Genomic DNA, 21,653 nt, shown 5'->3' with positions numbered 1-21,653 from the left:
CTCTGTGAATATATGTATAAGTTTAGTATTAAGGTAGCAGATGGACATTGGACCTCCACTCAATGCAAGAACACTTTGTTCTATAAAATTGGCATTCCATGATGCTCACCTTCCCAACACGATCACTGAAGACAAAGTGGGTGCATAAGCAAATGTGGTGAAGAAAGCTAAGGGAGCCGGACTAACAAAAGATAAAGCGTCTGGGGTCTTAAAGGCTTGAAGGTAAAGAAAGCAGCCATCTAGCTGAGAAGCAACAAAGTCCACATGGAAGAAGCACACCAGCCTATATGATCACGAGGTGTCAAAGGGATCAGTTATCAGGCATCAAAGAACAAAATATCATATCATTGTGAATGAGGGGAAGTGCGGAGTAGGGACCCATAGCCCATCTGTAGGCAACTGGACATCCCCTTACAGAAGGGTTGTGGGAAAGAGATGAGCCAGTCAGGGTACAGTGTAGCAATAATGAAACATACAACTTTCCTCTAGTTCCTAAATGCTCTCTACCACCCCCACCCCCACGACTATCACGATCCCAATTCTACTTTACAAATCTGGCTAGACCAAAAGATGTACACTGGTACAGATAGGAACTGGAAACACAGGGAATCCAGGGCGGATGATTCCAGTGGTGAGAGTGGTGACACCAGGAGGGTGGAGGGAGCGTGGGGTGGAAAGGGGGAACCGATTACAGGGATCTACATATAACCTCCTCCCTGGAGGATGGACAACAGAAAAGTGGGTGAAGGGAGACGTCAGACAGTGTAAGATATGACAAAATAATAATTCATAAATTATCAAGTATTCATGAGGGAAGGGAGGAGAAAAATGAGGAGCTGATGCCAGGGGCTTAAGTGGAGAGCAAATGTTTGAGAATGATGAGGGCAATGAATGTACAAACATGCTTTACACAATTGATATGTGTATGGGTTGTGATAAGAGTTGTATAAGCCCCCAATAAAATGATTAAATAACAACAATAATAAAATTTTGAAATCATCATCATTATCCTGCTTGAGGCTGAAAAACACTTAAGGATGACTTTTTTCCCAAAGATTTTATTTCTTTTATTATAAGACATATAGGTAAAAACTTGTATATTCTGAAAAATATAGAAATGGTAATAAAATGAGCAATTTTCCTATCAAGAAATATGTCCATAAATATACTTTATCAAATATTAAAATGGTGGCTATTTTGCAAAATAATGATCAAGCAGAGCTGTGGCATACAAGGATCAACCCAAAATATGAAAGTGTTCATGTTGTGTGTTTTATCAAAATTCAGACCGCTGACATGATTTTTAAAAATTGGCATCTTGCACTTTAGGTTATCAATAATTCCAATTAAAAAACTATTTTTGATGGCTCGGTGATTTAAAAAATAAAAACACATAAAAGGTGATTCCACTAAATGGAATTTGGCCACATTCTTCTCCTGGAATTATAAAAGAACAAAAACTATACAACACACAAGTAAAGGTATAATTTTTGAACCCATCTGTTGTCAGTACCTCAGTCCCCAGTTCTACAAATCTCTGGACTCCCAACGGGGCACACTGAGCACAAACTGCATGCTAAGCTTTAGTTTCCAGCAAGGTCCATCATTTCTTTTCACAGCTTTATGGAGATAACAGACATGATACCATGAGCTCAGTTCTGCAGTCTGGCTCCCCGGAGAATACACTCTGAGTAGAAAGCTCGCCTGTGACTGAACCCCTGACAAGTCTCCTATACTTGTTTGTGACCCACGGGCCTCAAACATGCCTCTCAGAACACTGGGGGGGATTCTCAGAATGGGAAGATTTTCATCTAGACCTTCTCTGTGGTCTTCCTCTCTCGACTGTCCAAAGGAGAGAGGACTCCAGGCAGGTCCTCTCGTGAGTCTCTGGTGCTCAAGTAGCAAGGACAAGGCTTTTCCTGTGAATAAATACTGACTTTTTACAAAGATCTTTCATTTCTCATGCACCGTGTTGTCCATGAGGCTAACACCATCATTCCCAACTGCCATGGGGGAAGCCACATCTAACCATACGTGAGTATGCAATCTAATATAGATTGAGAATCGGTCCCAACAGCCTTTGGCGATGTCCATCCAGGAGGACATCAGGGTGACATGAAGCTGGGCACCTAGAGCACAGAGAGGTCATGGCAGGACTTGGACTTGAGTTTGAAGGCCATATTCTTGTTGTTTTTGGCCACAATCTTGCCCCAGAAGCGCCTGGCTTTTCTGGGGATGCTCTCCCTCCTTTTCTGGTAGGCCAGCCTCCGCTCGTTTTTCTCTTTGCTGTCCCGCCGGAGGCGCACCTGGCGCACGATGCCTTCAAATAACTCCTTCACGTTGTGCTGGACCGCGGCCGAGGTCTCGATGAACTTGCAGTCGAACACCACGGCGCACGCTCTCCCTTCTGGAAAAGAGAAAGGACGTCAGAAGGGCTGCAAAGTAGGATGCGACACAGCACGCAGCCCACCTGGATGATTTCTGATTTTGAACTCCTCTGGCCTATTTGCTAGGGTTGCTGAGAGCTGGAATCAGTTCAGTACAGGGCCCGAGACACGAGGCCATGTGTCCTGCCAGGACATGAGGAGACGCATGGAAAAACAAGGAGAGGCTCCTGGGATCAGGACTGATGGGCTTTGTAATTGGTCCCCTACAAATTCACTATGGGAAGGTCCAATTGCATTAAGGATAGTGGCATTAACGGTACTGGATAAACACCTCAACTTACTGCTTATTTAAGGAGTCCTAGTGTCATAGCGGATTATGTGTTGAGCTTTTAACTACAAGGTTGGCTGTTCAAACCCACCAGCTTCTCCGCAGGAGAAAGAGGAGGCTTTCTGCTCCCATAATGATTTGCAGCTTCAGAAACCCTCGGGTTGCTATGAGTCGGAATTGCAATGGCCGTTGAGTGAGTTATTACATACTTGCTGTGAGCTGGGAACGGAGTTAAGTACTTTATAAATTTGTTTGAATGCTCACCACAATCGTGAACATTGACTGTTAGCTTTACAAGATAGACGAAGAAATACAGGAGGCTTCTTTTCAATTGAGATGTTCACAGGTCTGTAAGCAGCAGATCTATATCCAGGCCTATTTAGCTCTCAAGCTCCTATTCTTAACTCAAGCCTTTCTCAGATCCCCAAACTGAGGGAACTGAAAATAAGGTTTCTACAACCACACTCTTCTTTTCTTTAAAAAAAAAAAAAAAAAAAAAGGAAGGAAAAACTGAACTAACTACAAGCTTTTCTCTTGTGAACTGTTTTATTCTGTTCTTTGTCAGTGCTTTGTTTTTGTTGTTTTGTTGTCTGGTTGTATACTGTTGCTTTGTTTTCCTCTGTCTAGTTTTCGTGCATGTTAGTGACTCCACAGGTCTGTCTGAATAGGACAGGCTGGATGAACTATCTGGAGGAAAAACAACGGGACCGACAGTTTTGGGGGGACTTGGGGTGGGGGGGTAGGGGGGGTAAGGAAGTGGTGTTAACAAACCCAGGGACAAGGGGAAAACATGGGACCCCAAATGGTAGAGAAGTGGGAGTGGCAGGCCTGGTGGGAAATGATCAAGGGTAAGGTTGCTTAGAGAAGAGGTATACTCTAGCCCAGGTGGCGATGAAGCATGGTAATAGGGCAGGAGGAAAGTCAAGGGAGATGGAGGAAAGAGCTAGGAGTCAAAGGGCATTCATGGAGGTCTAGACAAAGACATGTACATGCAAATATATATAGGAGGATGGGGAAATAGATCTATGTGTCTATATTTATAGGTCAAGTATTAAGGTGGCGGAAGGACCTTGGGCCTCTACTCAAACACTCCCTCAATGCATGAATACCTTCTTTTATTAAATTGGAACTCTATGATGCTCACTCTCCCGACACAACGGCTGGAGCCAAAGTGTGTGAACAAGTAAATGTGGTGAAGAAAGCTGATGGTGCCCGGCTATCAAAAGAGATAGTGACTGGGGTCTTAAAGGCTTGAAGATAAACAAGCGGCCATCTAGCTCAGAAGCAACAAAGTCCACATGGAAGAACACACCAGCCTGAGTGAGCGAGTGGTCCCAAAGGGATCAGTTACCAGGCATCAAAGAACAAAAAATCATATCATTGACTGCACACCTCCATGATAGGATCGCTGAAGACAAATGGGTGCATAAGCAAATGTGGTGAAGAAAGCTGATGGTGCCCAGCTATCAAAAGAGATAGTGTCTGGGGTCTTAAAGGCTTGAAGGTGAACAAGCGGCCATCTAGCTCAGAAGCAAATAAGCCCACATGGAAGAAGCACACCGGCCAGTGCGATCACGAGGTGCCCAAGGGACCAGGTATAAGGCATCATGCAAAAAAAAAAAAAGATGTAAGTGTGTGTATGTATGTGTATATATGTGTATATGTATATATGTATGTATATATATGTATATATATATCATATTAAATGAAGGGGGAAGTGCAGAGTGGAGACCCAAGGCCCAAGTGTCGACCAATGGAGATCCCCTCATAGAGGGGTTTAGGAGAGGAGATGGGTTAATTAGGGTGTGAGGTAGTATCGATGAAGAACACAGCTTTCCCCCGGATCCTGGATGCTTCCTCCCCCCAACTACCATGATCCGAATTCTACCTTGCAGGGCTGGATAGGACAGAGGCTGTACACTGGTGCATATGAGGGTTGGAGGTACAGGGAATCCAGGGTGGATGATACCTTCAGGACCAAGGGTGTGAGGGACGATGCTGGGAGAGTGGAGGGTGAGTGGGTTGGAAAGGGGAAACTGATTACAAGGATCCACATGTGACCTCTTCCCTGGGAGAGGGACAGCAGAGAAGGGGGGAAGGGAGACTCCGGATAGGGCAAGATATGACAAAACAACGATGTATAAATTACCAAGGGCATATGAGGGAGGGGGGAATGGGGAGGGAGGAGGGGAAAAAAAAGAGGACCTGATGCAAGGGGCTTAAGTGGAGAGCAAATGCCTTGAGAATGATTGGGGCAGGGAATGTATGGATGTGCTTTATACAATTGATGTATGTATATGTATGGATTGTGGTAAGAGTTGTATGAGTCCCTAATAAAATGTAAAAGAAGAAAAGAGAAAAAAATGATTAGGGCAGACTGTACAGATGTGCTTTATACAATTGATGTATGTATATATATGAACTGTGAAAAGAATTGTATGAGCCCCAATAAATTGTTAAAATTAAAAAAAAAAAACATTTTTTAAGTCTGAGAATTTTACAAATGTACAATATTGCTAGCAAAGAATACAAATGAACTTTCCATAAACAGTTATAATTTCATATTTCAACATGTCCAAAAACCGTCTGTTCAAGATTTTGTGTGAGATAAAAAAAGACTATTATAGACAATCATTTCCTAATAGTAAGATTTTCCCAAACTAGTGTACATTTAGGTCTTTTTCAATTTTTTTCTTTCCAGATACATAGTTGTTTGTTGTTGTCATTGTTGTTGTTGTTGTTTTTAACAATTGTACTAGGACTAAATCTGTATTAGCCAAAACCAAAAAAACTAATCACTACATTGAGTTAATTCCAACTCATAGGGACCCTATAGGACAATTAACTCATTATGGGAGCAGAAAGTGTCATCTTTCCCCAGTGTGGTGGCCAGTGAGTTTGAACTGCCAAACTTGTGGTTAGCAGCCCGACGAGTAACCCGAAGCACCACTGAGTCTCCTCCAACTCTCTACCAGGCCCAGAAGTACTCAAGTACTCACGAAATACATAAACAGGAAGGATCCCTAAACTAAGTATGAAAAACTAGACTTGTATTTGACACCATCAGCCTGAGGCCTTAACTAGAACTTAGGAGAGAGGGGTTGCTTGTTTCTTGGGTCCACAGGGATGAGAGGCAACCAGAATAGAATTCATATTCCCAATGAAACTGTTTTTACGTGGTTCCCTTAACTCAGCATTCCCTCTCCTTGTTGTATGAAGATGCTACTTCTTGTTCCCTGAAATTTTGAGATCTCCTTAAAGACTAAGGAATTTGGAGATCTTCCTAGAGAACTGGGATCTCCCTGGAGACAAAAGGAGAAAAGGCTGGATATGTTCAATAAAGCCCTGAGCAGGATCTCATCCCTAAAGGAATTCCAGAGAACTCTCAGAAGTAGATGGTGGATTTGGAAGCTCATAGATGGGCCGGATGAGAAAGAGAGCAACATCCAGCAAGACCCGTCTGTGGAGGAAGTAGGAGTCTTACACTCCCTGCCCCTGAGTGTATTCCAACACACAGCCGCCAGGACAGAACAGAACTGGCTTCCTATGGTTCAAAAAGCTGTAAACACTTTTAACAGTTTGTTGGCATATAATTCACATATCATACAATCCCATAGTTTACTCATATTCATATCTGTACAACCATCACCACAATCAATTTTAGAACAATTTCTCCTCTCTTATACTTAATTGTTATTAGCTGCCCATTTGCCCGCACCATCCGCAAGAAGCCATTAATCCAGTTACTGTCTTGCACATGGCCTCATCTTCTCCCAAGGAGCAGCTGGTGGGTTTGAACTGCCAACCTTGTGGTTAGCTGTCCAACGCTTATCCAACAGTAACATCAGAGCCCCAAGTAGCATTTTCATGAGTCCCCATTCCAGCCTCGCCAACGGGAAGGAAATGCACCTGCATCAAGGAAAACGCAAGCGTTCCAGAGATTGCCCGATGGTACTGCCACCCCTCCTTTTACCTGAGACAGACACTTCTCGGCACCGCACCAAGTCACTCTTGTTGCCAACCAAGATGATAGGGATGTCCTCTGTCTGCCGGGCCCTGCGGAGCTGGATGCGCAGCTCTGACGCCTTCTCAAAGCTGGCGCGGTCTGTGATGGAGTAGACAATCAGGTAGGCATCCCCAACTTGCATGCAGTGGTCCTGGAGCCACTCATTCTCTCCCTGATGAAAGGAAAAGGCTTTGTGTGAGCGCAGGTCGGCCTGCTAAATGAGGCGTGCTTTTAAAGAGAAACAGTACATTTACCCGTAAGTACCCTTGTGGAGAAGAAGAACACAGCTTGCTGGCTCCCCAGAACCTATCTGTCTTACCCAGTGGCACCAGAAGGGTTGGTGTCACCGTGTGTAGTAACTCAGGATGTTATCCCCCTCAATGCAAACCCGCACCACACCATGCAAACGCAGCAGGGAGAACACCGCCCGCGGCAATAAAAACTCCACAGGGCGCTTGCACGGCACAGATGAAAGCAGGTGAGTTGAAGCTGTTACAGGGCATGGTGACAGCTCAGACCAGAGCACATTAGAAGGCTCACAAAGTAAATTAGCATAAGGTTTTAGCTTCCTAGGTATATTGATACATTTAAAGAGTTATTGTTCTTATAACTAACTGTAGAGATACTTTCATGAACTAATAATGCATTTCTGTTGAAAAACTGCAAAGAAATTTTGTAGGCAAGCATTTGACTGACCGTTTCACCTGGACAGGCTGCAGCCCCGCACCCACCTAGTAATGGTGCTCGTCTCCATGCTGATAAGACGTCTTGATGGCCAACCAAAAATTGGTTGACTGCATAAACTTAGGCAAAAAAAACATGTCGCTTTCTAATTTCTCTCACAGCTTGGGTTGCTACATTACACAACTACTCTGCTAAACAATGTTCCCAGTTTCTATGTACCTTAAACTACCCAAAAGGAACCTTTTGTTTATCAGAAAGAATAGCATCTGGGGTCTTAAAAGCATGTCTCAAAGCAAGCAGTCATTTAAGTGGGGCACCAGCTTTGTGTACATGGAATAAGTACACTAGCCTGTGTGATCCAAGGACTGTAAATATAAAATCCAAGATCAGAGGAAAGAATTATATTAGAACTTAAATTCTGAGCACTCAGTTTACAGACGACTACGGAGGACAGTGAAAGTCAAAGTTCATATGCAGAGTCCCCATGGGGATTCCGCCGCTGGTGAATCCGAGAGCCCATTGCCCAGGGTGGGTATAGTCTTGCCTTCAGTGCATCAGAAAGTGAGATATAGGTATAGCTCAGCTGTAGGTAGGTACAAATATAGGTAGGTTAACATTCAACAGCTTATCGTTTAGTTTCCCTTTTAATTTATTCTGGTTTTTATTATGTTCTACTTTCTTTTGGATTGAGGTTAATTCTGTGTTTTATTTTGTCATTGTTAGAGGTTTGGTTTTGGTTTGTCCTTGTATGATTTTCTTTATATGAGATCCAAGATAGGTAAATCGATAGAGACATTAACTATATTAATAGTTTCTTAGGGTGATGGCAGGGGAAGTTGAGGGGAGATGGGGAACTAATAGAAATGAGTACAAAAATGAAGAAAATGTTCTAAAATTGACTGTAATGATGATTGCGCAACTCTTAATAGAGGTCCACATTTAAATTGTATGATACATGAATTATATGTCAATAAAAATGCTTTTTTCTTAATGAGCCTTTTCTGAAGCCCCCAAAACCCCCTTTTACCTTTCCTAAGTAATAAATTACAAATATTTGGTGAGGAAAGGAGGGTTCTCAATGAGGCATAAACCAATCACATACCCTCAAGAAGCCCTAAATCCTTCCAAAGTAAATACTGAATACTGGGACTGAAAATGTCAACTTTGTATCAGCTGGTTTGATCGAGTGGAGCATAATCATCCAGACTTGTTTACACTCGCCCTAAAACAAATGTACTTTTGTGTGTGTTTGAATAGAACCAAAGAGGGGAAAAAAGCATGGTCACTTGCTTATTGTCCAGAGCCCATTTGTGAATGGCCTGTTCCTTAGAAGAGTTCCCTCCTTCAGGAGTGCATGCGTTCCATCCAGAGAATGAGCCCACTTGGTCTGGAAGACCACCTTTGCATGGCGAGGTCGCCCTCCTCTCAAACTGCCTGCTGGAAGGCCCTGAAGAAATCCCCCGGTTGCTGCAGTCTGCCTACCTTATTCTCCCACATATCCAGGAGTATAATTGTTGCACTCTCTCCGTCAACAACCAGGGTTCGCTCATAGGTGTCTTCTAGAAAAGAAACGACAGGGATGTTGGGGTCAGGCAAAAGCACAGCCCTTTGATAGAAGAGGAGCATGTAGCAAACAGCAGGCAGCCCCCTCAGGGGGCTCACGTAGAAAATTAAACTTATCAAATATGCACTTGATTATTAAGTACACAGATATTGGCAAAAGCACGAGTGCTTGACCATCCTCAGCAACCTACATGTATTCCTGCAGTACTTCCTAAGCAGCACACCTACATCTCCTACTTGGGTATCACAGGCAGCTTGAAGTGAAAGGCATTCGTTTTCATCGTTCCTGGGTATTTAATATAGGAAAGCCGTATATGAGGTTACATGCACTTAAGCGATTTGGACTCCCATCAGTGGTAGTGCTGTAAGAAGCATTAACTGCCCAGGGGGACGGGAAGCCTTCTTTCCATAGGCCTCCATGGAAACCCCTCTCTCCCTAGTGAACGATGACTGAACAGTCCCTGGCAAGTTTAGCAGCTTGAAGCTCAGAGACAAGTCTCCTTGGAGAAACTGCCTGGGAGTCGATTCTGTCTTATAACCACCCTATCAGAGCAGCACTGCCCCTGCTGGTGACCGTGACCGTCACTCTGTATGGGAGCAGAAAGCCTCACCTTTCCCTCGGAGAGGCTGGTTATTTTGAACTGCTGACCTTACGTTACTAGCCCAAAGCATAACCACTACGCCACCAGCGGTCCTTCTCTGAAGAAGCGCAGACAAATAATCTGGAGATTGTCCTCATATGTGCTGAAGCTTTCTTCCTTAAAGAATGCCGTTTTCTTCTTTTACTGGAGTTCTCTAGCAATAGAGAGCGACCAGTGCCTTCGTGAACCCCGCAGGAGGACGGCCACCTGCTCTAGAGTCTTGGAAACTTTCTCCGGCTCTGAGTGGAGGTGAAGGGTGACAGGAGCACCCGTAGCCCCAGCAGCCCCAGAAAAAGACAGTGCGGGGACTGGTTGGGGAAGCGCTGCGGTTGTGTGGAGGTTTCTGCACGAGGGATGGATTCCCATCAGCCCAGACAGCTGAGCCTATCTTCACTCCCTCGATTTTCACAAGGGGCCTTCCTGTTTTGAATTTCAGCCTTTAAGCACTATTGATGCTCATGATGACTTTTCAAATCAGTTTGCCTGGAAATGTTTTCCCTTGGTTACCTGCAAGGCTTGTTCCCTTATCTGCTTCTGGGCGAGGGCTTTCCCAGGGACCTACTTTAAAGTGTCATAGCACCCTCCTCCCCCTGCCCTTCCTCCCTCCTTTGTTTCATCTGGCACCCTTACGGGATCACCAGTGAGCTTGCCACACGGTTCATGGACACGCTTGAAGATTTTCTATGCCTTCGCCCCTTCCCACTGAAGTGTTGTTTATCTCCCCTAACACCTGGAACGGTGCCTGGCACGCTGTGCTGTTCCTTGTGGGTTCCACATCAACTTTATGCACAACAGAGGGAAGCGCTGCCCTGTCCCGGGCCATCGTCACCATGGCTCCTGTGCCCAAGCCCACCATTGCAGCCACGGCATCAGTCAGGGTCTCCCTCTTTCTTGCTGCCCCTTTGCTTTCCCAAGCATGGTGTCCTTCTCCAGGAACTTCTCCTGACAACAAGTCCAAAGGACTCAAGTCTTGTCATCCTTAGCTCTAAGAAGCACGCTGGCCATATGCTATAGGAACTGCTCAAATAAACACTTCATCCACCAATCCATTAACCTGTCACAGACCTGTCATAATGACTGTGAGCACAAGCAAACCAGAATTTGGATCTGGATATCATCCCTTTGGACTATGTGGTTCTGGACCACTTACTTCAACTCGCTGAGACTCAGTTTTTTGAAATCATGTTAATAGTAGCATCCATGAGTTGGAACCAACTAGAAGGTGCCTAACAGGAACAAGGGGTCAGGTTTGGAGTGTTGGCACAACCGGGGCATTTCGTGTTTCAAAGGAGTGGGGATTTTCATAGGAAAGATGAAGCTTTCTACTCCTATAAAGATTTACAGTCTTGGAAATTCACAGGTTAGTTTTACTCTGTCCTATGGGATCATTATGAGTCGGAATCCACTCAATGGCAGTGATTGGTTTTTGAGTGAGGGGGTTATAAAAAGCAATGCTCCTGGCTTAATGTGTCATCATCCAGTAACTAGAACAATCAGGAAGGGAAAGCGGACAAATGAGAAGAAAATTCACTACTGCTTGGTCTTTGAGTCAGGCCCCCTACCTCCTAAAGGGTCTTGCTTTTAATCAGTGGTCACTGTTGCCCACTGGTTGGACTAAGAATCTGTTATGCCCAGCGTGTTTGTGGCCTCCACAGATGCAGCGTGACTATGTTCACAGGAGGACACCCACTTTGGTTAAGTGGAGGGTAGGACCTCAGGCCCTTACTTGCAAGTTTATACAAATGTATGCAAGTCAGAAGAGCCTGGGCAGCACAAATCAAGGGGTTGACTGGCCCTTACTAAAACCTGTAGACTTTCTCTCTTTTCTCTGAACCCACTTCCCACATTCAGAAAATACTCCTCTCAATCAAACCCCATTCTATATTCAGTCCTTCACTTATTCCCGGAAAGCAAGTAAAAGGAACATATACCAAGCACTCACTCGCATCTCAAGCAGTTCAAACAAAAACATACTTCATGCAACTAAAGTCTACAGAGGAAAGGAGACTCATGCTCTTTTGGTTGAAGAGCTAGCAGAACAAGTCTAAAGAAAAAGAAGATTCTGGATTACAGTCATGAAAGTCAAGTCAAAATGCTTTGTCTGGCATTAACGCTTACCAATACAGCTTTGTGCTGGGAACCTGGGAGCCTTGGACAATGTACCTTCACCTTGCTCCATGTATATGTCGCATCTGGCAGCATGCCCCAGGATCTTCCTCCAGCACAGGGCCTCTGATTTGAGGCCATCCACTAACTAGGGATGAGCCTCTGTATAACCCAAGGAAGCTCTAGGTTGCTCTTGCTTTCTTTGCCACCCACCTTGCAGACTTTTCAAGTGCACAGAGAGGTTTGCTCTGGGTTAAGGTTTGTGGGGAGGCCCTGCACAATGCAAACAGTAATGTGCTCTGCAGCTGCTAACAGAAAGCCTGGTGGCTCAAGTCCATCCAGAGATGCCTCCAGAGAAAGCCCTGCCGTCAATCTACTTCTGAAAAACAGCCCCGGAAAGCCCTTGGGAGTACAGTTATGCTCAGACACAAACAGGGTTGACATGAGACAGAGCGGATTCAGTGACAACGGATTCAGGTTGGAAGAACACGATGTGAGGCCTATTGGCTTTGAGATTTTTCACTGCTCCCACACTAAGATGAAAAGCAAAAACTCCCAGCCACGGAGTTGACGCCACCTCATAGCGACCCAATAGGACAGGGCAGACAGCCCCTGTGGGTTTAAGAGACTATAACTCTTTACAGGAGTAGAAAGCCCTGTCTTTCTCCTGAGATGGAAGCCAGGGTGTATTCTCTCTGCAGCTGATGGGGCTGAAGGAGGCTCTTAAAGCTTCTGAACCTCCAGCATCGCTTTCCCCCAAACCTCAACAGCTTCAGCATGCATAGCCCCAGCAACCCTGAAAGAAGCGCCCTATCTAGAAATGCCATTCTCTCCTCTCGTGGCTCCTGTAACATCTGCTTGGTCTCTGAAGGCCCCAGGCAAGAGTGACCAGAGTGGAAGGAAACCAACAAGCGATGAAACTAACAGCTTTGGAAGATGAACACATAGAAAGGAAATGGTAGATTCAGAAGCAACTGTAACTAACATTTATTCTGCACTTCCTATGTGTCGGGCACTGTGTCACATGTTAAATGTAGGTTGTCTATTTCTTTTCCTCCTAGGAAATAGGTATTATTCCTATTTTATTAATGAGGAAGCTTGAGGAGGTGGAGTAGCTGAGTCAAAGGCACCCAGCCATGTCAATGTCAGAGGGGGAGGGGGCTCAAATTCATCGAATCGGACACTAATCCCAGTGCACATAGGACATGCCTTCTTCCCTGCCTGCCATAGGGCTTCCAACCCCTAGTTGTTCTTGAATGCAAATGAGAGACCAGGTCTTATGTGAAGGCTTTCTGGTACCCCCAGCTAGAAAGAGTCTTTTCTCCTCTGAATATCTACAGCACCCCCTTTGTACTCTTTCAAGGGGATTACCACAGCCCACCTTGATTGGCAGTTAGAACAGGGAGGAGCTCCATTGCAGGCTTGGAACCTCTGCAGGGAGGCAGCCACCTGCATCTGTTCAAGTCCCCCAGAGGCTCACCAAGTGACAAGGGCGATATGTGTGCAGCATTTGGGAGGTAGAGCTAGGGTGCATAGTATAGTGAAAGAATGCAATACTTGGGTCAAAGACAATTAGAGTTGAAACCCGGTCATACTACATACTCGCTTTTTCACCCTTGGGGATGCATTTGACTTTATAATCCTCTACGTGCTCACCTGTACAATGGGATATCAACTCTAACGTGGTCTAATTTTTATTAAATATTATCCAAAACTAATGTGGGAAGTACATAGGACAGTTCCTGGCCTATGTGTAAGAGAGGAGTCCTGGTGGCAGAGTGGGTGATGCATTGGATTTGCCATAAGATCAGCAGTTCAAAGCCATTGGCTGCTCTGTGAGAGAAAGATGAGGCTTTCTACTTCTAAAAAAATTTCATCTCTGAAACCCACAGAGGAAGCTCTGCTCTGTTCTGTAAGGTCACTGTGAGTTGGGCTTGATGAGGTAGCAGTGAATTTGTTGGTTGGATACATAAAGGGACTTCAAAAGATCTATGGGGGGAAAGGAATTAAGAAGCTAATGGAATTTCTCCAGTATCTTTACATGCACCTTTGTATGATAGAAGGATCCCATTGTGACATAGTTATGTATTTGGAAGTTAACTAAAAGGTTGTAACCCCCAGCTGCTCCTTGGGAGAAAAGAATCCTTCTGCCCCCTTGAAGATCTACAGCTTCAAAACCCAAAGGGCAGTTCTCCTCTGTCCCTATTAGGTCACTGTAAATCAGAATTGATTTGTGTTTTAAGTTTTGGGTTTATATTATAGAATTTTTAAAAACCCTAAGATTCCAAAGTCCCAAATTCTAATCTCTGTCTCATCATTCTAAAAACTCGCTGCTACTGAATCTATGCCGCCTCAGGATATAGGATATATACAACAGGGTAGGAAGAACTGCCCTTGTGAGTTTGCAAGACTGTAACATTTTACTGGAGTAGAAAGCCTCATCTTTCTCCCATGGAGTGGCTGGTAGTTTTGAATCCCTGACCTTGTGGTTAGCAACCCAATGCGTAACCCACGATGCCAACAGGGTTACTTAGCTCCTGCCTCCCTTTCTCCTTGTCTAGGAACAGCCAACCCCTCAGCCTTTGCAATAGAGAAGGGATCAGCATGCATAGTACCGTCTCATTTCTCCCCAGCACTCTTGACTTAACTACAGTCCCTGAGAATGCAGAAGTGAGGCAAAAAAAATCAATGCTCCTTCAGTGAGTCATCACCTACAGCCCAGGTGCCTGAGCTGCCTCACAAAGGAGTGAACTAACTTCCTGACACCAGAGATAGTCAAGAAATACAGAAAGGTGTTTAGCAGAAGAAGAAGAAAACGTGAGTGGTGAGGCACTGACTCAAAACACAGCAAGGGAGGGAGGACCTGAGTCATCACTAAGGCATCTCCCTGCCGCAAGGGTCACTGAGTCCGGAGGGACTGAAAGGAAGGACAGGCCATGGCACTTGACACTTGCCATGACAGGCAAACACTGAACTTCATTTCTATAGTGGCCATTGGTGCCCTCCAGACCCCTTGTCCATGGATGCTAAGACTGCAGAGCTTTGAAAAAGACACTGGAGGAATACCACTGGCCATTAGGATCTCTAAGCTACTTCAGAAATTCCGATTGTGCTGTACACACTGTCAAGGAACTCATGCATCCATGAATGAAACCACACCACCCCAAACCAGCTATGGAGATAGGCAAGGTGTACATTAGCAAATCTCTAAATGAAATTATACACCGTTTTGAAAAAAAAAGAAAAAACTGCCTAAGACATCCCGCCACACACACACACACACACACACACTATTCTTCAACTGTGTATTCTAGAAATTGTATTATTTCAAATATAGACTTGGGCCTGTTTTCCAGACTTGTGTTATTGGTGGGAAAGACATTTAGAGGCACCATCTTAACAAGTTTCCAAAGTGGTTTGCTTTTAAGCACCGCCAAGCATACAAGGCGAAGCCTAGGTCTGAATACCTGGAAGAAGGTTCCTCTTAGGACAAGTCATGGGAAGACCTCCCCTTTGCTGCACCCCACCCTCCTCTCAGGCTTTCCTTTCAAAATGAACACTCAAGAGATGGGCAGAGGTAAGGAGGGGGAGAAACCCAGCCCAGGTCAAGGTCAGCTTCCATCAGCAATGAGACCCTGACCCTACGGGCTCATCCAGCCTGCCCCCTGGCTTTGGGCATCAGAATCTAAGAACTGCCCTATCTGGCCCAAGTTCAAGAGATCTTGGCCTTCTTCATCTGTGAGCGTTCTCATTTTCTTGCCCCAACGGCCGTGCCAAGACTTTGCTGGGGACTCAGTGCCAAGAATGCATCATCTCAGTTCCCAGCTCTGCAGATAAATACGCGCCTGCTCTCCCTCTCTGCCTGGACCACTGTGGACGGACGGACAGGTCACTTACCTCCCAGCACCTCGCAGTCGCTGTCCATACTGTCATGCACGCCAGCAAAGATGTTGGCCAGGGTGGACTTGCCCACCCCCTGCTCGCCGATCAGCACCACTCGGTAGTAGGTGTTCCCGGACTCCGAGGAGATGACCGAGTCGGTGGAGTCGGAGGACCAGCTCCGGCGGCAGTGGTCCTCAGGGGCAGCAGAGTGGCGGTGGTGGTGGTGGTGGGGCTCCTTCTGGATCATCAGATGCCTGCCATCGGCTGGGATACTCCAGCGCTGCTGCTGGGGCTGCAGGCCTGCGTGGCCACGGCGCAGGGTGACATTATTCAGAGTCATCGCTGGGTCCTGAAGATCAGAGAAGCCAATATGCCGTGTGAGTTAGCATGAGCTCAGGAGACTCACATACATGACTAGTCATCAGTGGGGGGAGAACCGGAGTATCCCTCCAATAACGAAAACCAGTGAATCTATCCCAAACGAATCAGGCTTTCAACTGGACACACACGCACACACGCACACACTACTAACAACGAGCGCCTCAAGCAGGCTTCCTAGGCTACCATGTTTTGCTGGGAGCAAGAAAAAGAAAACCACAAAAGTACCATGAACAGTGCCCACTGCCCCTGGGCTTCTTCCATCCCGCAGAAGCCTTGGGAGCCTGCTTTCAGAACAGGCGCAGAGGCCGCCAGTGGGGCTTGCAAGGCAACAAGTGAACGAAGCTGGGGAACCAGCGGGCCAGGTGAGGCGCTCTGGTGGAAACGGGGTTCTGAATGGCACGGGGCGTCCCGCGTCCCGGGGGCTTCGTTGCCCGGGTGGGAAACACGTGGCGATGACGTCATCCGCCCCGCTGGACTGGCCACGCACTTATTGGAACTTCCATGTTTAGTAAAAGTTGCTTTGATGCGCTCCACAGCCTGGCTGCGCTGCGCCGGGAGGAGAGCGCGTCCCCGGCGGGTGCTCGCGGGGCTGGGTCCTCGCGCCCCTCGCAGCCCCCCTGCGGAGAGAGGGCTCCCCGCGGGCTGCACCTCGGCGGCTCGGAGCGTCCACTCCGATGTCCCCCATCTCGAAGCAAACCCGAAGCCTCCAGACGCCCCCAAACTGAACGACAACTTCCCGGGAGGCACGCTCCCCCTGCGAGGGGTCCGTTCCCCCAGGACTGGCGTTCCGCTCCCCACCTGGCTGGCAAGTCCGCACGTCCCGTCCGCGCGCTCGCACCCGCGGCCCCGCACCTGGCCGCCGGAGGTTCAGACGGCGCCTTCGGGGGCAACGGCGGGTCCGCCGTGCAGTGTCCCCCCCTTCTGGACCCCCGCCGTCGGAGGCAGGGCCTGGGCCACGGAGCCCTCGCCGCTTGCAGCTCCGCAGCCCGCGCGGTGCCCGGTTCGGGGCGCCACTCGGACAGAAGTTTGCGGTTCCCCCCCCCACCTCCCGAACGCGCCCGCTCCGGGCGGAGTTGGGGGGAGCGCCCCTCCCCGGCCGCCCGCTTACTTGCACGGGCCTGTGGTCTGGTGGGCGTCCGTGTGTCCGTGCGTCCGTCCGCGCCCGCCGCGATCGGGGATCCTGGAGCGCGCTGGGGTGGCGCCCGCCCTGCCCGCCCTGCCCGCCCTGCCCGCGCTGGGTTGCCCGAAGCCGCCGCGGCCCGGCGTTTATAGCGGGCCGGGCGCCCGGGACGGGCTTTTCCGTGACGTCAGCGCCCCCGCCCGCGGGGAGGGGGCGGCTCTGCAGCAAACTCCGAGTGGCAGCCACTTCACCCTCCACCGGTTACTCGCAGTCACGTGGCCGCCGCTGCCCGGCTTTTCAAACAGCGTGACACTTCAACCCCGGGCCTCCTGGATTTCGTTTCCTTTTATTTTTACCAGGTGCAAACGGGAAGCATGGAAAAATACACCCAGGGCCGCTGAGTCGCCGTTGCCAGCAGAGCACTTGCGAGCTGTCGAGATAAAGGATGGGGGCCCGTTTGGGTCGGCCCGGAGCGGAGACTTTACCCTCCTAGAGAGGGACAGGGGGAGGTGGGGGGAGGGAGGGGGCGTGTCCGGGTCTCCTGCAAGGAAAGGAGCCCCTTCTGTGCCGCCTGTCACCTTCCCGTGGATGGAGATGGGGTGGAAAGCCTACACTGCTCACTTTTCTCCTTTGGACGGAACCCAGAGAGATGGGCCAGAGAGGGGTGAGGAGAGGGGACAAGACCTTGAAAAAGGCAGTTTTGACCAATAATTCGTGATCCAAACAGATTGTGCTAAATAGTGCCGTCCGGCCCTCCTGCCCTGGGCCGGGCCAGGATGCTGAAGCGTCTCAATCAGGGAATTTAATCAGCATCTCCATCCGCTGCATCTCTGAACCAGGCTCCCTGGCAGGACTGGGACTCAGCACTGAGCCAATGCCTCCTGGCCATGCGGAGGAGCGCTGAGCCTGAGCGCAGATCCCCTGGATGAAGGGCACAGCATGGTCATCACACGGGGTCCTCCCAGCGATGGGACCCCTGTGGCACAGCGGTTAAAGAGCTCTACTGCTGATAGCAAGGCGGAGGTTTGAAGCCGCTATCCCTCTGCAGGAGACGGAGATAGTAGTCGGCTTCCAGAAAGATTATAGCAGCTGGACTCTGTCCTAAGGGGGTGGACGACATCTGGTACCAGTATTTACAAAGGATCTTGTGTACCAGGTACTGGAAGGTCTTTCGTCCTTCGACCCGGTAGAGACACTACATCACTCATTCTACGGAGCAGGAAAATGATGCTCACCCAGAGAACTTGCCCAAGGTCATATGGCTGCCCTTAGGGGCAGAACTAGGATTTAAAACCTGGTTTGCCCGACTCTGCACTGCACCACCAGGTAAAAGGTTTCAGTGACCTCTTCCTGGGGACACGGGCATTTCCCAGGCGCTGTGTTTGGGAACACTCCATTTGCTTTTCCAGCCAGCTTCGCAGCCTCTGTGCTGGCTGGTGGCTCCAGGAAGCAGCCAAGGCACCAGCATTTATCTGAATAGCTAAGCCAGAGCTTAATTACCCAGTAAGGAAGGTACCCCACTGCCATGGCTTATAGTGAAACTATTGGGGTAGACTGCTCCTTAGGGCTTCTGAAACTGTAAGTCTTTGCCTGAGTGCACAGCCTCCCTTTTCCCCCCAAAGAGCAGCCAGTGGGCCTCAACCATCAACCTCGAGGCTAGCAGCCCAGTGCAACCCATGGACTTACTTGTGCTTACTTTCTAATCTCTAGTGAACAGTTTCACATGTAAGCATGTTTACCTTTCCTACTGGGTAAATGGTGCCTGTCAAGGATGGTAAATTTCAAAAGAGGCCTTGTTTCTGTCAGAAGGCATTAGGAGAGAGACAGGTGCCAGCCACACCTAGCATGGTGTGAAAAAAATGAAATTGTTCTCTATGGATTAGTAAAGTAAGCACAAGCAAGCCCGTGCTTGCCTTGTTTATTGAGTAACGTGATACGAGCCCGGGACCAGGCTGTGATTAGGGCCACAGTCAATCATCAGTTCTCCTGTGGGGATGTAATCTTGGGGATTATTCAAGTGACCAGCTCTCCAGAGCTAATAGCTCATCTGCTAGCAAAGGAGGAATCCACAGAATAAGGGGCGGGGGCATTAATTAAAAGATAAAACACTTGCCATCAAGTCAACTCTAACTCATGGTGACATCATGTATGTCAGAATAGACCTTCACTCCACAGGCTTTTCAGTGGCTCTTTTTTTTCCTGAAGTGGCTCAGTGGCCTCTATTCTCACGCACTTCTGGATGAACTCAAGCCTCTAAACGTTGGGTTGGCATCTGACTCAGTTAGCCATTTGTGCCCCAGAGACGCCAATGAAAACGAAGAGCTTCTTTAATCTCAAGAACTCTGACCCCAACCTCTTACACCTAAGGAAGCTGAGACCCAGAGAGGTGACCCAGATTAGTAAATGGCAGAAAAGGAATTAGAAGCTGGTGTCATCATTTCCTGGTTAGTACCCTTCATAAATTTCCCTTCTGGACTTACCAGGAGGAGATGGCTACAGAACTGGGAACAGAAGAGGGCAGGAAGAAGAGAGTGAGAGCAATAGAAATACAGGAAAGTTAGAAAGGGAGAGAAAAAAATTATCATTCACTCTAAGGATATACCCTTGGCTCGGTTCTAAAATACATGTAAAGTAATTTATGAATTCTCTGTGTTTTGGAATTACCCAGGCATTTTACATGCTGAACCTCCTATTTTAAGTTGAACTCAACATAAATAATATGAAGTGAAAAGTAAGACAACAAAACAAAATTCACAAACATAGCACATGGTCACTCAGTGCGTGCACAATATGAGTTGTTTCCCTTTTGTTTTTCTCACCAACCCCAAAATGAGCTCTGTCTACAAAGGTTGAGATATGAACATCCTAGGAAAATCAACCTAGAGATTAAAAGGGCAGCATTTACCCAGAGGACAAAGTTAAAAGGGGCTGAGAAAGAAGGATCATGGGGGGTGGAGGGTGGGGTGGGATAAGGAGTGTTACAGTGTGGATAATTGCAACTGATGAGATGAAACAGAAGGGGTCTGAATTGTTAACTGAAACGTGATCTGCTCCAGAAATCTTCACAATAAAAACATTTAAATGAAAGAAAGATACATTGGGATCAAGATGTCTGCTCTTGCTACTTCTACTTGTGCACTACAGCAAGAAAGAGAAACAAAAAGCATACACATTGAAAAAGAAGAAAGAATGAAAGTCTTCCAGTTCACAGAACTCTAAAGATTGGAAGAGAGACGTTAGCCCACAATTGAGTGGGGACACAATCTGTTGTGTTTGAGTCTTAAGGTCTGTCTTCTTAAATTTACTGGCCCACGATGAACCAGATGAAGGCAAATGAGATAAGCAAAACTTTCAGGAACATTTCCACTGGATGGCACTTGAATTGATTTGGCTATCTGGAAAAAAAATTAAAGCTCCATCACCCAACAAGTAAATGTGAGGGCCCATTCGTATCCAGCAGAGTCCTAGCTACTTTGCCCAGGATTCCATCTCACTGGGACCAGCTGAGGGTGTGAAGATGGAAAAAGGTTGAACCTGGGCATTTGGGCAAGTGGTGAGTTCTGAAGAGGAAAAATTGGCAGAACATGGTAGTTTCTTGTTCTATGAATTATTCTCTCCATATTCTTTCTGCCAGCATTAAAGGTTTCCTCGGGTTGTAGCTAAACTGAAGAATTCAAAAGTATAGCTAGGAGGCAAAAATAATGTAGAATTTGTTGTTAGATGTTATTGAGTCAGTTCCATCTCCTAGCTACCCGTGTTTAACAGAGCCACACGCTGCACCACCCAGTACAGTCGTTGTTAGGTTAGGTGATCCCACTGTTGCAGCCACATTGTCAATCCATCTCCTTTCAGGGTCTTCCTTTTGTCACCAACCCTCTACTTTATGAAACGTAAATGTCCTTCTCCAGAGACTAGTGCCTCCTGATAACATGTCAACGTCCATGAAACAAAATCTCACCACCCTTGCTTCTAAGGAGCGTGCCAGCTGTATCTTTTTCCATCAAAGATTTCTTTGTTCTTCTAGCATCCATGGTCTAGTTAACGTTCTTCATCAACATAATGCAAATGTGTCAGTCGTCCTCATTCATTATCCAGCCTTCCCATGCACCTGAGGCGATTGAAATGGTCTTGGAAGTAATCTTTGTCTCTTAGCGCGCGAAAGAGGTGTTTGGCAGATGTGCCCAGGGCAATACGATACTTGAGTTCTTAACTGTTCCCTCCATGGGCACTGATTCTGGAGCCAAGCATGGATCCTTGACAGTTTCGATCTTTTCTGTTGATCCTAACGTTGCTTAGCGGTCCGGTCCAGCTGTGAGGGTCTTTGTTTCCGTTAAGTGCAGGTACATTCCATACTGATTCCCATCAAAAGTGTTTCTAGTTCTTTTTGATTTCAGCAAGCAAGACTGAGTCCTCTGCAGTGCACAAGTTGTTAGTGAGTCTTCTCTCCTCCACATCCGATGCCGCATTTACTGAACAATTTGTATGCCTTGTAAGGATTCGGTATTATTACAGTGAGAGATATACATTTAATGGATGACGGTGCTAAGGAATGGCG

The 21,653-nt window shown here is 47.2% G+C and overlaps 1 protein-coding gene across 1 annotated transcript; it reads right to left on the bottom strand.

The window, feature by feature from the left end:
- Nucleotides 1–1,053: 1,053 nt before the first annotated feature.
- Nucleotides 1,054–17,228, bottom strand: GEM (GTP binding protein overexpressed in skeletal muscle). Its single transcript, XM_075549485.1, has 5 exons — nucleotides 17,087–17,228; nucleotides 15,613–15,946; nucleotides 8,888–8,964; nucleotides 6,689–6,893; nucleotides 1,054–2,407 (listed from the first exon to the last, which is right to left on the bottom strand). The coding sequence occupies exons 2-5, from the start codon at nucleotides 15,935–15,937 to the stop codon at nucleotides 2,130–2,132; spliced, it is 885 nt and encodes a 294-aa protein (XP_075405600.1). The 5' UTR covers nucleotides 15,938–15,946; nucleotides 17,087–17,228; the 3' UTR covers nucleotides 1,054–2,129.
- Nucleotides 17,229–21,653: the final 4,425 nt, after the last annotated feature.

This window comes from Tenrec ecaudatus, chromosome 5 (genome assembly GCF_050624435.1).
Source record: "Tenrec ecaudatus isolate mTenEca1 chromosome 5, mTenEca1.hap1, whole genome shotgun sequence".
Lineage (NCBI taxonomy): Eukaryota > Metazoa > Chordata > Mammalia > Afrosoricida > Tenrecidae > Tenrec > Tenrec ecaudatus.
Note: the sequence above shows the minus strand (reverse complement) of the source record. Positions and strands in the feature narration are given on the sequence as shown.